Source organism: Monomorium pharaonis, chromosome 1 (genome assembly GCF_013373865.1).
Source record: "Monomorium pharaonis isolate MP-MQ-018 chromosome 1, ASM1337386v2, whole genome shotgun sequence".
Lineage (NCBI taxonomy): Eukaryota > Metazoa > Arthropoda > Insecta > Hymenoptera > Formicidae > Monomorium > Monomorium pharaonis.
Genome location: NC_050467.1, coordinates 1,325,384 through 1,338,886, shown reverse-complemented (window position 1 = coordinate 1,338,886; position 13,503 = coordinate 1,325,384). Strand labels below are relative to the sequence as shown.

General features: G+C 33.9%; 1 protein-coding gene across 6 annotated transcripts in view; it reads right to left on the bottom strand.

The window, feature by feature from the left end:
- Positions 1 to 1,391: 1,391 nt before the first annotated feature.
- The window catches only part of LOC105838124 (iroquois-class homeodomain protein irx-2), a 29,790-nt gene continuing 17,678 nt past the window's right edge, over positions 1,392 to 13,503 (bottom strand). For 3 of the 6 annotated variants that reach the window (XM_012683432.3, XM_012683431.3, XM_036291661.1), the window contains 4 exons: positions 9,527 to 9,813; positions 8,467 to 8,714; positions 7,501 to 7,659; positions 1,392 to 7,176 (listed from right to left, as the gene is read on the bottom strand). In XM_012683432.3, the coding sequence (XP_012538886.1) occupies positions 6,852 to 7,176; positions 7,501 to 7,659; positions 8,467 to 8,714; positions 9,527 to 9,813 (1,019 nt within the window). In that variant the 3' untranslated portion in view covers positions 1,392 to 6,851. Of the gene's footprint in view, positions 7,177 to 7,500; positions 7,660 to 8,466; positions 8,715 to 9,526; positions 9,814 to 12,520; positions 13,026 to 13,503 lie in introns of those variants that run through there. The other 3 variants (XM_012683428.3, XM_036291612.1, XM_036291579.1) reach the window with 3 other exon arrangements.

The following is a 13,503-nucleotide window of genomic DNA, read 5'->3' as shown; positions in this document are numbered from 1 at the left end:
GAACCGATTAAATCATATATGTAGCGGGCAAATAAATATATAATAAACGGATCTATCCCGCATCCCGCATCTCTGTCAATCTCAACTGAAGTCTCTCGGAACACTGTCTCGCATTCTCGAGACCTCGTTCGACGAACGCGCCCCGTCAGATCCGAAGCAACTAATAATTCAATAATCAAGTCGATCACGGATGGTCGTATTGTCGTTGGTTCCCCGTGTAATTAAATGATGGCCGGGCTGAATTCGATCCGACGCTCGTCCAATGCCCGCTCGTCGATCGAGAGAGCGATCACTCGCCGGATGCTCGCGCTCGTGCTCGCTAACTTTAACTGAGCACCCGTAAGTGTTCGGCCTCCCCGGCCGGCGATAGTCACCGGTCAGTTTCTCGAGTCGCCAAGTCTCGTCTCCCTCTTCGTTACGTGAAGCCTTCTTCGGCTTCCTCGCTTCGTGCCGAACCTTACATTCTTTTTTTCTAGTGGTACATTTAGCTTTTGGGCTGAACCAAAGAGCGCGGGCGCGCATAAAGCGCATCCCTTCCCTCCCTCCCTCTTCGTCAAAACATGATGAATTGTGAAAGCTGCAGACGAGTTGGACTTCTCCATCGGCACGATCCTTCTCCAATCGCATCGTTTGCCTCTTTGCCTCTTTTGAAAGCCAATCACCATTTTTGTTGCTTCGTTATTCGTCCTTTTATTTTTCTCGATGGAAAATGGCACGGAGGGTGTCACGATCTCTTTGAAACTTGCGAGCTTAGAGACATGATAGGCCGAGGAAATGTTAACACGAAATCAAAACGAAGAAAAAAAATCTTGAACTTTTACTTTCGTATCTTTCGGTGTTGGAATCTGCATTGATAAAGTATAGAATAAAGGGTACAATTTTATCGTCTGGAACAGTGTTTCGCGAATGAGTTTAATCTAAATGCGGTAATATCGGGGACAAGAGAATGAAGAGACACACGCGGAAAAGGAAGACAGGCGTTACGTAAAATGAAAGAACTAGCCGGCCAGAGAATGAAAAAGAGGAAAATCGAGGGGCATCTACGAAGATAGCGGTATCGATGGCGTCGCTGTAAAAAGGAGAAAAAGGGACTTAAAGAGGGAAAGGTGTAGTTACGGTTAGATAATAAAGATTACCGTTAACAATGACGAAAATGCGAAATTCGTCCTCGTGTTGGATTCATCCCTTAAATATTGACTGTAATTAATTAAACATTTGATTTGAGATGTTTTTCGGTGGGCCTTTTTTCCATCAAGTTAGTCGAGAAGAGAGCAGGAATCGACTTTAGTTAAACGATTTCACAGATTCAACGCCGGGGACAAAAAAAAAAAAAATTGATTAACTATAAATCGATATTCCAAAGTGCTGGGGAGGAAAATTAAAATTAAAACAAGCATTTTATGGCACTGTATTTTATGCTTCGTACTTATTGCGCGTCGTATTATGTTGCGCGTATAAATCAAATTAGTGCGCTCACTTATAAAGTATAACAATAATTCTACGCGCATTTTATTGTTCGAAAGTATAACGATATACATATCGACGCGGAGAGTAAAACCAGATTTCACTCCGGTTATAATAGGCTCTTATAATAAAAGATTGTGCGCGTCTACGGAGGATACGCACATCTGTATGCCACGTATAAATCAAACAAAAATCAACATCCTCTCTTACAAGTCGGTTGTGCGCACGTGTTTGTCATTATTGTTCGAAAGTAAAGATATGCTTGACGCGGAGAGTAAAACTGTTCTCGAGTAATCAATCTACTCTAACAGGTTCATGCTTATAAACGCTGCAATGTGCTCACAAAGATATGCGTATCCGTGTTTTGTACATGTGTACAAATTAAACTTAAAATCGATCTACCTTTTTATAAATTGGTTAGCTCGGTTGTTTTTCGCGCAATGTTATTGTTCGAAAATATATGTGATATGATTCTTATGCGCGAAGAGTGAAATTGCTCTTGTAACACGTAGCTAAATAAACGTTTGCACCTAGTCAAGATATGTTGCGATAACGAAAGGACGCTGGACCGTTTAGAACAGCTACCTTCTCCCTTGGAAATTAAACGCTTTTATAATCCTAATTTTCACATATCTTCTGTAGAAACTACTTAACTTAAGTCTCGTCGAAACGTAAGATACATGGCATGACAATTCATAAGTTGTCTGCCTTTTGTATGTTATCCTATCATATCACACACTATGAGTGTTCTACTTAACGCTCGCAATGCTCTTGGAATCATTTTATCCTTGCTGTTTATATTAAATAAGGACAAGTGACGCTTACGAGCACTGTGAACGTTAAGTGGAACACATCCTATGAAGTTATTCTAAATCTAAATTATTCAAGATATCGAAAGGTAAGATTAGGATCGGATACAACTCACAGCTTCGTCCATTTTATACCTTTACAAGAAATTCACAGCGACGAAGAACAATTTAATGTTATATTATTATTTACTTTCTTTACCCATTTTGTACTATATAGTATTAATTGAACGATCAAAACAGTGCATAAAGTCGGATCCAACCCTACTTTTATATAAAAAATCCACCTTTCCGTTATACTTAGAAGATTAAAAATCCTCCATCAATCAAATGATAAGAGAAATACAAGATATTACGAAATTTCTTCGGCGCACACGACTGAGATCTATAAAAATTCGTAGGTTGTCTCAGCAACGCGCAATTTCTCCTCTTTCTTTTCTTGCATATATGACAGCGAATGTTTAAGAAAAGGCCTTCTTATTCTTGTTTTTTTTCCCCCCCAAGAAAAGGCTGTTGAGAGGGATACCCTTCCAGATTTTGATGAAACCTGTTATTTTTGTAGAGGCAGTACAAATATTCGTATTTATATATTTTTTATGTTGACAATCAAAGATATTTAAGATCGGCTAAATTTTCGTTTTTCGACTATAATTAATGAATATAACATAATTTCAACGTAAATATACAAAATGTAGATTTTTGAAAATCTATCAAAAACCAAAACATTGAAAGCTACTCACTGGTATAAAAATTAAGTTTTTACAGTCAATGAAAATTTAGCCAATTCTCGAGTTTGACGCTCGCGCGCGCACGGGTATGTGTGCGTGTGTATGAGCGCATACATTATGCATACTACATACATACGTATAAACAGGAATATTTTTACGTCCACAATCACCATTGTTTTATTCAAATCGGAAAGAGAAAGAGAGAGCTTTTCCTCACAATTTTTTTTAATTATTAGCACAAAAAAACAAATATGCAAAACATATTGCGATCGCATATTTGTTTTTTCTCTTTTTTCAATGTACTTTAATACATTATTGAACATATGTAAAAAAATGCGCATTTATAACCCAATTAAACTATCAATGAGCCTTCACATTAAGGCTGGATTCCATGAGTGATAAATTAACAACCAAACACAAAAGAAATATCTTGTAAAGTACGCCCACGTGCGTATGTGTGTGTCTTGGAAGCATATTAATATCATCGGATTTACTTCGATCGTACGTAACAACATAATCTCGTTTTCTATATTAAATGCATAAATCATAAGTCATAATAAGTAACTTGCCGTCAATAGAGGAAGCGAGATATCTCTTTTGCATAATTATTAATTTATGATGCATGCATCACGAAAATTCTATAGATAAGTACTCGTTGAGACATTTTTTTTATATAGAAGTTACACGCCGAGATCTTCGTACATTTGAAAGATATCCTGTACTCTTCTCAGTCATTTACTTATCTATCCTTCCCTGGGCGATACTTAAACATATAAATGCTCACACAGACGGGCAACTTTGTCACGACTTTGTACGATAGTTTGTACTCCTTATACTCTCAGTCATTCTCCTGGAGGATACTCAAATATGTAAGTACTCAGATTGCCTTGTAGCCAACAGTACTGTCTTAAAATATAAGAATCGAATATGGGGCCAAGAGAATTATGTTTTCGCCGCGAGTTATCCGTCTTTTTGAGCTTGTAGTAATTGTAGGAAACGCATGTGCTGTTACGCAACATTCATCAATGTAAACTCGAAAAGATATATACGCTTTACTGTTCGTTCGATTACAGTAAACATTAATTGCAACTATAAATCAAGAGACATCTTTCGTTTCAGGATGTCTCGAAGAAAGGCACAATTTTAGAATAGTGAGTAAGTTTTGTACATTGTACATGTTTTATAAAGTACGCTTGTTGGATTCGATCTCTCCTACAATGAATCCTGCAAACGCTCAGTATATAAGTAATTCAATAACGAGTGCTCTAAAAAAGTGGAGAGTTTAAGACTTTACGTGATTGGCAGTGCTATATAGTACTTTAAAGTATCTACTTGATATTAAATGATCGACGAATATATAATGAAAAGGGATTGTTGTGACATGATGTTTCTGTTACAAAGAAATCTTCAAGCTCTAATAGAAGAATTTTACATCGAGATTACGAAATGGGAAGACAAATGGATATTGTATTGTTATTAGCTAATAATACTTTTCTAAGAATCCTTAGTTATTCACAAGCAATGGGAGTTTCAAGGGAAACTAAATCTTCATGAAGGAAGAAGAAATGGAAAAGGCGATTAATAACGACATCTTAATTATTAATTTAATATCAAGTAGAATTTGATAGATTTTTAATTCGTGATTGTGTTTCGAATTAAAATTGACGTGATTGATTTACGTGTAGGAGGATCGAAAACAAATACGAAATATTTGATTTATCACTAAGATAATAGGATTATGTCATATTAAAATAAACTTCAGTTGTATTCAACAACTTTGTCCATGAACACGCGTTCGTTATCGATTACATTATGAACTCAAAAGCATAATGTGACTCTTGTAATGCAACGGATTTTAATTCACGTGATACTTTCGCACAAGAATGTTTTATGTGCGAATCTCACGCACGATGTATTCCATATTTTCTCAAAGTGGTTTGTCGCACACAAATCGTCTCTCCTAATATTTACAAACAAAAGATTTTTATGGTATACTAAATATTTATCATTAACACAATTGAATTATTAGTACTTAACCATATCATTATATAATTGTAGCACTAATCAACTATATCTCTATAAAAATTATAGCACTAAGAAAATAGTAATAGTCTTTGGTTCGTACACATTTCTTTTGCTTTTAAGAAAATGCGTATCGTTTTAAAAACTATATTACTTCTGTAATATGTACACTATATGTACACTCTCTGTAAACTATTGAAATAAAACTGCGTAAGTTTTATTTCAATTTAATTGTTCTTTTATTGTCGATATGTTCGAAACAATGAGACGGGAATATTTAGTGATCTTGAGAGCGCGATTTGTGCGAAAATGCATTATCCTGACATTATGTACATTTACGTCTTTCGCGCGCGTTTATTAAAAAATAAATGCGATTCGCAAAGACACTCAGAGAAAACAATCAATGCAATCATAAACAATCATTTAAAAGTTTCGAAAGCGAAATTCAAGAATTACGTGAACAAAAGTAATAGACATAATTTGCAAATTTTAAAATTTCATGAAAATATCGAAATTATGTAAAATAATGACACGATCACGTCTCACTAATATTATGTCAATGTTCGTATTTATGTTTCGTTACAAAAAATCGCTGCAAACATTATACTTTTAAAGAAATCCATAAAAGTAAAAAAACAGTCAAAATTAATATCGTAATTATCTAATTAATATTTAACAATAAAATAAGTTATGGAAAATAGACATATAAAATATACATGTAAATTACGCAAAACATTAATTATAAGTATTAATAAAAATAAAAGATAAATATCACTATCAAATTAAGAATGAATCAAATATTGCGTAGCCACAAATAAAATTAAAAACATTTATTAGTATTTATTAAAGGAAATATGAATCTGTTATACAAAGATTAATGTATAATCAAGTTGAAATTCAGAGATATTTTTAACTTTAAATCTTTATACAACAAGAAATAACAAGATAAAATAACAAATACAAACAAGCTCAAAATCAAGAATATTCTAAATTCCAACCTGATCTTTATTTTATGTAATTGTTTAGTATTCTAGTTAGTATTCTAACAAACTTTTCAAAATTTTATCTGCGGCTTTTTGTTACCAGACAATATTTAATACATTCATAAATTTTATTGTTAGTAACTTTTATTTTTTCTTTAATTGGTTATTATGACAATTTATATTTTACGTAATTTACATGTATTTTAATAATTTACATGTGTATTTTATTTTATTGTTAAATATAAATTAATGAATCAGTCTTGTATCAATAGACAGCTCTGATGTGACTTGTTCTTGACACGAAAATGTAGGTGTATATAACGCAGGTAGTCTGAATAGCAATGAAAAAAACGGAAATATGACTTCTAATAGGTCAGGTCCTTGTATAGATCAGTGGACAGTACCATCTTTTGCTCGAAAAGATGAAGCTTAGCGGCATCATTGCGCAAATTTTTTTTACTAAGTTATGACGATTTGAAATAAATAGTGCATTTTTAATACTTTCTTCAAAAACCTGTATTCTGCCAATTGACATTAAGATTATGGATAAGTATCCATAGAGATTTTTAATTGTCCGATAAACTGTATTATATTATGATAATATGCCATAATGATTAACGACTGCTAGCAATTTATAAACGAAATAATTTGATAATTTTTTAAAGTTTGTTTTTTATTTAAAAATATTAACCATCTTCTGACATTAAAGACAAAAAAATTTTCTATTTTCAAAATTTTTTTGAATAATTTTTGAAAAGTATAACGTTCGCAGATTTTCTTTTATTTGTCTTCTATATCTTCATTGCCTATTTTGTCATTATCAGATGACAATGACCGATACCTCTAATTTAAGGCAATGACGAATAGACTGGCGAAGGTGACAAAGATGATGAAGCTTGCATGGAGCTTAACGGTTCAGATTGATTCGATGTTGGTGAAGGTGGTACAGAATCGATGTAAGACAGCTCTACAGCAAGTTCCGCAAGCATATTTAAGTTATCACCGTTTTGCTGATGAAAGTAGGCATTTTCAAGACTTTGATATGTTAATCCACGACGCGCGATATCTTCCGGAAAAATAGGCGATGATGACAAATGTTCACGCGGAGCACTCCAATACGCAGCAGGTTCTTCAGACGTGTTCTCAGGAATTCCGCTGGATGAATGGCTCAATCTGCGCATAAAAATTATTTTAATTTATTACCCTTGAAATCTGACGCCTATATCTTTTTCTCCTTAGCGCGTGAGACTCAACGAGGAAACTACTTTCGTATACACGAATCTTTTTAAAAATTTTTTTTTCAATTATATCTATTGATTTTTTAGTTATATTATGTACTCTATTGTTACTCCCTGGTGAAAATAGTGGAGATCGCGCTTAACAATCGTGGATCAAAAGTTCAAAACCGTTAGAAGGCGTTTAGCAATTACAACAGTTGCAAAGCTCCTGCTTATTTTTTCTTATTGAATGCAACTGTCAAATTGATTAAAAACTTGCCTTCGAGCATATGAAGAAATAGCGTCGCCGTCTAATTGCTCGAATTGAGCTTCGGCATAGGGACGAACGATTACGTTGGGCCATCGTATCGAAGAATGTTCCTCCTCGCTGTGGTATTCGTTCAGACTGCTTTCGTAATCGTTCGGACAATCCTCGCTTCTGCATATGCAAATGCTTAAATGATATATCTAGCTTTTCACATACTTAAATTATTTCTTCCTCTCTCAATTCTCCGGAAAAAAAAAAAAAAAAAAAAAAATCATTTCGTTTATTCTTAGCATATGTTAATCGATAGCGAATCAGTAATTAGTTAATTAGCGATTAAGCAACATTCTCTTATCAAATAAGTCGGTTAATGTCATTGAGTCGGTGCAATTTTTCGTCCCTAACCCTTTTCATGGCTCTGACATCAAGTGGCGCGGAAAATTGTTGTGTCCCTGTAGGTATGGACGTCATTGTTTTCTTTTGATTGACGTGTCCGATTTTCATATACGGAACAAAAATTTAAAAAATATTCTTAAATTCGTATTCAGCAATCAAAGAAACTCCTGAATCCAGTTATTATTAAATTAAAAATCTGATTTATAGCACTTGTAAGAAGGTAACAGATGCAGTGTTTAGGTAGTTATTAATCTTTCAATGTGAATTCTGCAAGTGCTAATCGGAGATTGTTTTGCTTAATTATCTTGATAAAATTACGGCTAAATAGAATTTTCTCTACAAATCACTTTTTCTTGCCTTCAGGGACATAAACAGTAAAATTTGGCCATCAAAAGGGTTAATTTAAAATAACGAAACGTTGAGATGTATGCACAGAGAGAAAGAAGGAGGGAAAGAGATAGAAAGGCAAAGGGACAGAGAGAGTGGGAAAGGGTAGGAGGGGGGAGCAAGCGAGCGAGAGAGAGAGAGAGAGAGAGAGAGAGAGAGAGAGAGAGAGAGAGAGGGAGGGAGAGAGAGAGAACTTACTGATAAGCGGACCTGGCCAGAAGGTGAAGCGGCGATTCTCTATTATGTGACTTTGGTCTATACGAATCGTTTCTAATCGGTTCAAAAGGTGTTCTTCGACCATGGCGAATGGGGCGACCGCTATTGCTATCAGTAGAGTTTAGGCGACGGGAGCGGCGCGATATAGTGTACTGATTTGGATCTTCTCCATCTGCTTTTAAAATATTTGGCAAAAGGCGACGTCTCGCATTTATGAACCAGTTACACACCTGCAAAATATCATTAAATTATAATTTTATAACAAATTGATATAGACTGGATTAATAAAAGCGAGTTTAAACGATTAGTCACGTATTAATTTATTTATTGGTATTCAAAATATAAAATGATATATTTTCTTGATATATATGTATGCTATTCAAAATCTCAAATGATTTAAATAGAACATTCAGTTTGATGTTCATGAAATGGTATACATAATGGCACACGAAATGGACGCCATGTTCAGCCATTTCTTTTTCACGTCACATTGACAGCACTACCTGCTCCGATTAACGTCGAAACGTTTGTGAAAACGTGCTATAGGAAGATAAAAGAAGAACTTTTCGAGAGAAAATGTTAATACAATTTTTTAATTTCTTTTCACAGTAGTCATCGCTAAGCGCGGGAAGATTTGCGTAGTATGACTTATGTTTTATGCACTATTCGTAGTAACAAATGTCAAAAATAATTTCCTGCGTGCCTAGTAATAACTGCAATTTTTTTTTCTTTGTGTGCATCGTGACTTTAAAAAGTTCCCAACTGTCATATCTTGTAACGTGCTCGTATTTGACGACAGATTCCAGGTTGATTCCATGTATTCATACGCGACGATATTTAATAATTAATTATAACGTTAATTATAACGAAAATTTCAAAACAATACAGGATTTGTCAACTCAGTTTAATCTCTGAGATATTCAATTGTTATCACGAGAATTATACTCTGTATAATCAAATATACTTCGTTTCGATAAACCGATAGATGACGATTTGTCTTTATTAACAATTCAACAAAGCAAAAGAAATTAGAAGTACTTACTTGTAGGACTGTTAGACCAGTCTTTCGAGCTAAAGCACGTTTTTCTTCCTCGTCTGGATAAGCATTATATCTGTGTTCATTAAGCCAACGTTTTAGGATGGTCACTGCTGGCGCCGGTAAATTGCCACGACGTCTCCTTTCATTTTCATTTTCATTGATTGCAAGACGTCTATTAACACGATTTGGTGATGCACGCGGGGACGTATTTTCTGCTTCCGACGATATGCTGTGTTCATCGTCAGTGGGAGAAGACACTCTTCGCGTGACGCGTCGATTGTAATAAGGCACTGTAAAAAAAAAAGAATTACGTGTAACACATGTTTAATTTAAATTTAAAGAGAATTTTCATAAATTTGCGAATTTTTTTGCAATTTCAAAAGATTCGAGTGGATGTTAGGATTAAAAATTTGAAACACACTTTTATGATTTTCTATTCTTATATCTTTTTTCTTTAATTTGTATGTTAAGATAACGTGTCGCACTTAGAATAGAATAGCACTCACTGATTATGGAAAATTGCGATATAAATTTTTAGTAATGGTAAGTTCTAATAGCTGTAATAGCTTGTTTTTATAAATAAAAAATGCAGATATTTCCAGTTAGAGAGGCCAGAGAGTACAACCAATGAACAGCAACTAAAAAAGAACTGACCATTAAAAGACTTTCCAAGTCTTCTAAAAGCTTCACTTTGACTCGAAGAGATTCTTAAACATTTTCAAAAAATGAAAGCTGATTGGTCGAAATATCGAATAGAAGGAATCGTGCAAAATGCATAAAGGATCGATCGGTATTCGCCTATGGATTCGTCCAATACAATAGAGCCATATAGAGCCATTTTTCTCAACGTATGCTTACTACCTGAATGTTTTGAATGTTTCTTCATTATATCTTTCTTTTCTGAACAATTACGAACAAGATTTAGGTAGGTCAAAGTAATCTAACTTTTCATAAAATAGTTCTATTTAAAAAGTTTAATAAATCTTCGTTTTTCTATTTAGTTATTGTTAAAAAAATGGAATATCGGACAATGGAGAAGGTTCAGCTTCTTACACATAAGTATGAAAGATTTTCCTACTGTTCCGCTTTTTTTTTAGACTGAGTGTATTATATAGATGTGTGTGATTCTGATTAAACTAATTCATCCGAGCAGATGTTATTTGAACAGTTAAACAAACAGCAGAAACGATACATAGTGATAATTAGCTGTTCCTGATCATTATCCACGGAAAGTCCACAATGCGCTGATAAAAGTTTAAGGTGATTGTATTACATGTCAAGCGATATCAACACAATTCCTTACCAAAGTGTTAGAATAGAGACGTGCGTTTCAACCACCAACCATTAAAACAAATTACTTTGCGTAAGCAAAGGTCTAGTCGCCTTCACGCTGTAATCGCTCACTTATGACTTTACGTTTGCGAGCTCTCCAAGCACACACATCAACCTTGAATAATGACCCTTCGCGCATAAAATGTATGCTTGCTTCCGAATAATGGTTCAGTACAATGATATAAAAGATTCGTGCACCAGTTTTAATGAAAATGTATCTTGCGGCTGAATCTAGGCCCGCACAGGAAAATTTTCGACTATATCGTTCTCCATTTGAAGAATTTACAAATAAATGTGAGCGTCAAAGTGCTTGTATAGTGGAAGACATTTAAAACGTCACGAAGCAATTCGTTTTAATGGTAAACGTCTGTAGGCCTATTCTACAACTCTTAACGACAGTGCCGTTATCGTTATTACCTTGCTGTTGCGCAGCTTTTTTTTCTTATTTGATATACCTGCGCAAAGTCAATATCAGTAGAGTGGAGAAGTAATTCGTTGATAGAAACACAAAGTTACTCTTGGAGTTATCTTATTTCAGTAACAATTGAATTTTGTTTTTCTTTCTTTTCATATGTATTTGTACACTAAGAAAAAAATGTTGTTAATTTGACTAAATTTTTCTACTAGATTAAATTTCTTCAGTTCAAGTATTTATGCAATTAACTTAAATACATAAAATACTTGAACTTTAATTTATATATTTGATTGAAATACACAAATAGTTGAATTGGAGAAATTTAATTAAGTTCAAAAATTTAGTCAAATCAACAACTTTTTTTCTCAGTGTAACTTGAATTTTTCGTAACTAATAACTTTAGTGGACATCTTTCAAGAATGAATAAGATGAAGAAGCTGGTTGTCCTCGAAGACGACAGTGATAATTATACAAATAATGTTATACAATATCCCGCAGCGTCAAAAGAGCTGTCTCGCATATCAGGATTTTATTATTATCTCTTTAACGTAATAGCGAGTTAATGGGTCGCGAGCTACGTGGTAAATAATATCAGAATGTTGCATAAATCGTTGGTATCTGCAAAGGGTCATCAGAAAAAGCGATAGGTCGTCTTACATTACGAACGTTTCAGATAGAGGAGATACAAGCTTCCGAATACATCCGTGCTGTATGTACGAAGAAACTTTAAACTTGTAATCGAAGAAATTTACGCAGTTTCGAGAGATAAAAAAGAAAAAAAAAAGAAGAACGAGGACACATACTGTGATATTCTATAAAAGTTAGAAATTCTGAAAGAAGTGAAAAAGATGTGGAAGAAAAAAGCGTGTATTCGACAAAAATTTAAAAAATGGTTGCTGTGTACGTTTCTTGCAAGAAAGTGTGTAAAATTGTATTACCACCATAAAATGTGTAATAATGTGTCAAAAAATGTGTCATTGTCCACGTGCCATATCCTTAAAACCACATGGAAATAAAACTTTAAGGTCGATTTCCCTTTCCATTTATGATACACGCGATTCTTTCGAGCACCGATAGCGCTTGTTATTCAAATTATGTAAAACTTATGCGAAGAGGTCGGTCGAAAACGTCAAACATAGAAAACAGACGAGTGGCGAAGAGGACGTGCTGTTACGTTCGAGGCCGATGCATAGCAAACACAATGCGATAAAATCGCGTCTCCGATTTGAATTTACAACACTTGAACTCACTTTCGATCGTCCGAGAAATCAAACAGGAAGGTGGGTTCAATGAAGCGAGACGGACCAGTAGTGAAGCAGATATTTCTGTAAACAAAAGATTAAGGATTCTTGCAATGCTTAGTGGTCTTTCTCTTTCTTCCTCTTTTTTTTTTATTCTCTGTTCCATTGCCTGTTATTCCCATAATATTGTGCAAGGGGATTCAGATTGTGCCATAGGATAAGACTACGAATTGGGATTGAGATTGGGCTAAAATTTGACCAATAAGAACAAAGATTTAAAAACTTTAGATTAATTTAATTGCTTTGATTGGTTAGATTTCAATTCAATCTCAATTCCAATCTGTAATCTGATAGGCTCAAAACTAAGACTAATAAGAAGAATAAGATTACTTTACTACTTCGTCCCCCTTCACTGAATTCATTTTTCCGTTTAATTTTTTAGATGATCCAAAGTGAGTTCGAATATTGTAAATTATAGAGAACTGCCTTGCTTAATTTTAAAACAAAAGCGGGGAATAAAAAAACATACAATTTATACCTAAAGAATTTTGTAGAAATTTTAAAATCGAAAATAAATTGTCATTTAATAATTTCTTAAAAAATTATACTTTTGATCAATATTATAATAAGATCTTGCATCTTGATTAATTTCAATTCAATTTCATAATAATTTTATGAATAAAATATGAGACGAAATGTCCTATTTTTTTACTACATTGAGAATGATGTTTATAGCGATACTTGTTTTCCGCAAGGAAAGTCCCGTGTTAAATTGATCAATTAGTGTTATGGACAATTGACTGCCACTCGACAATAGACAATAATGTGAGATATAGTTAAGATAATATATCGACACGAAAGGGTAGTGTCACTGTTCGAAACTATTGTTTCGTAAAACTGTTAAATTTAGATGCCTCATTCAAAGTCATTCTAATCAAGTCTGTAACCTGTCCCTTTTTCAATCACCTAATCACCGCAAATCTCGTTGCCAA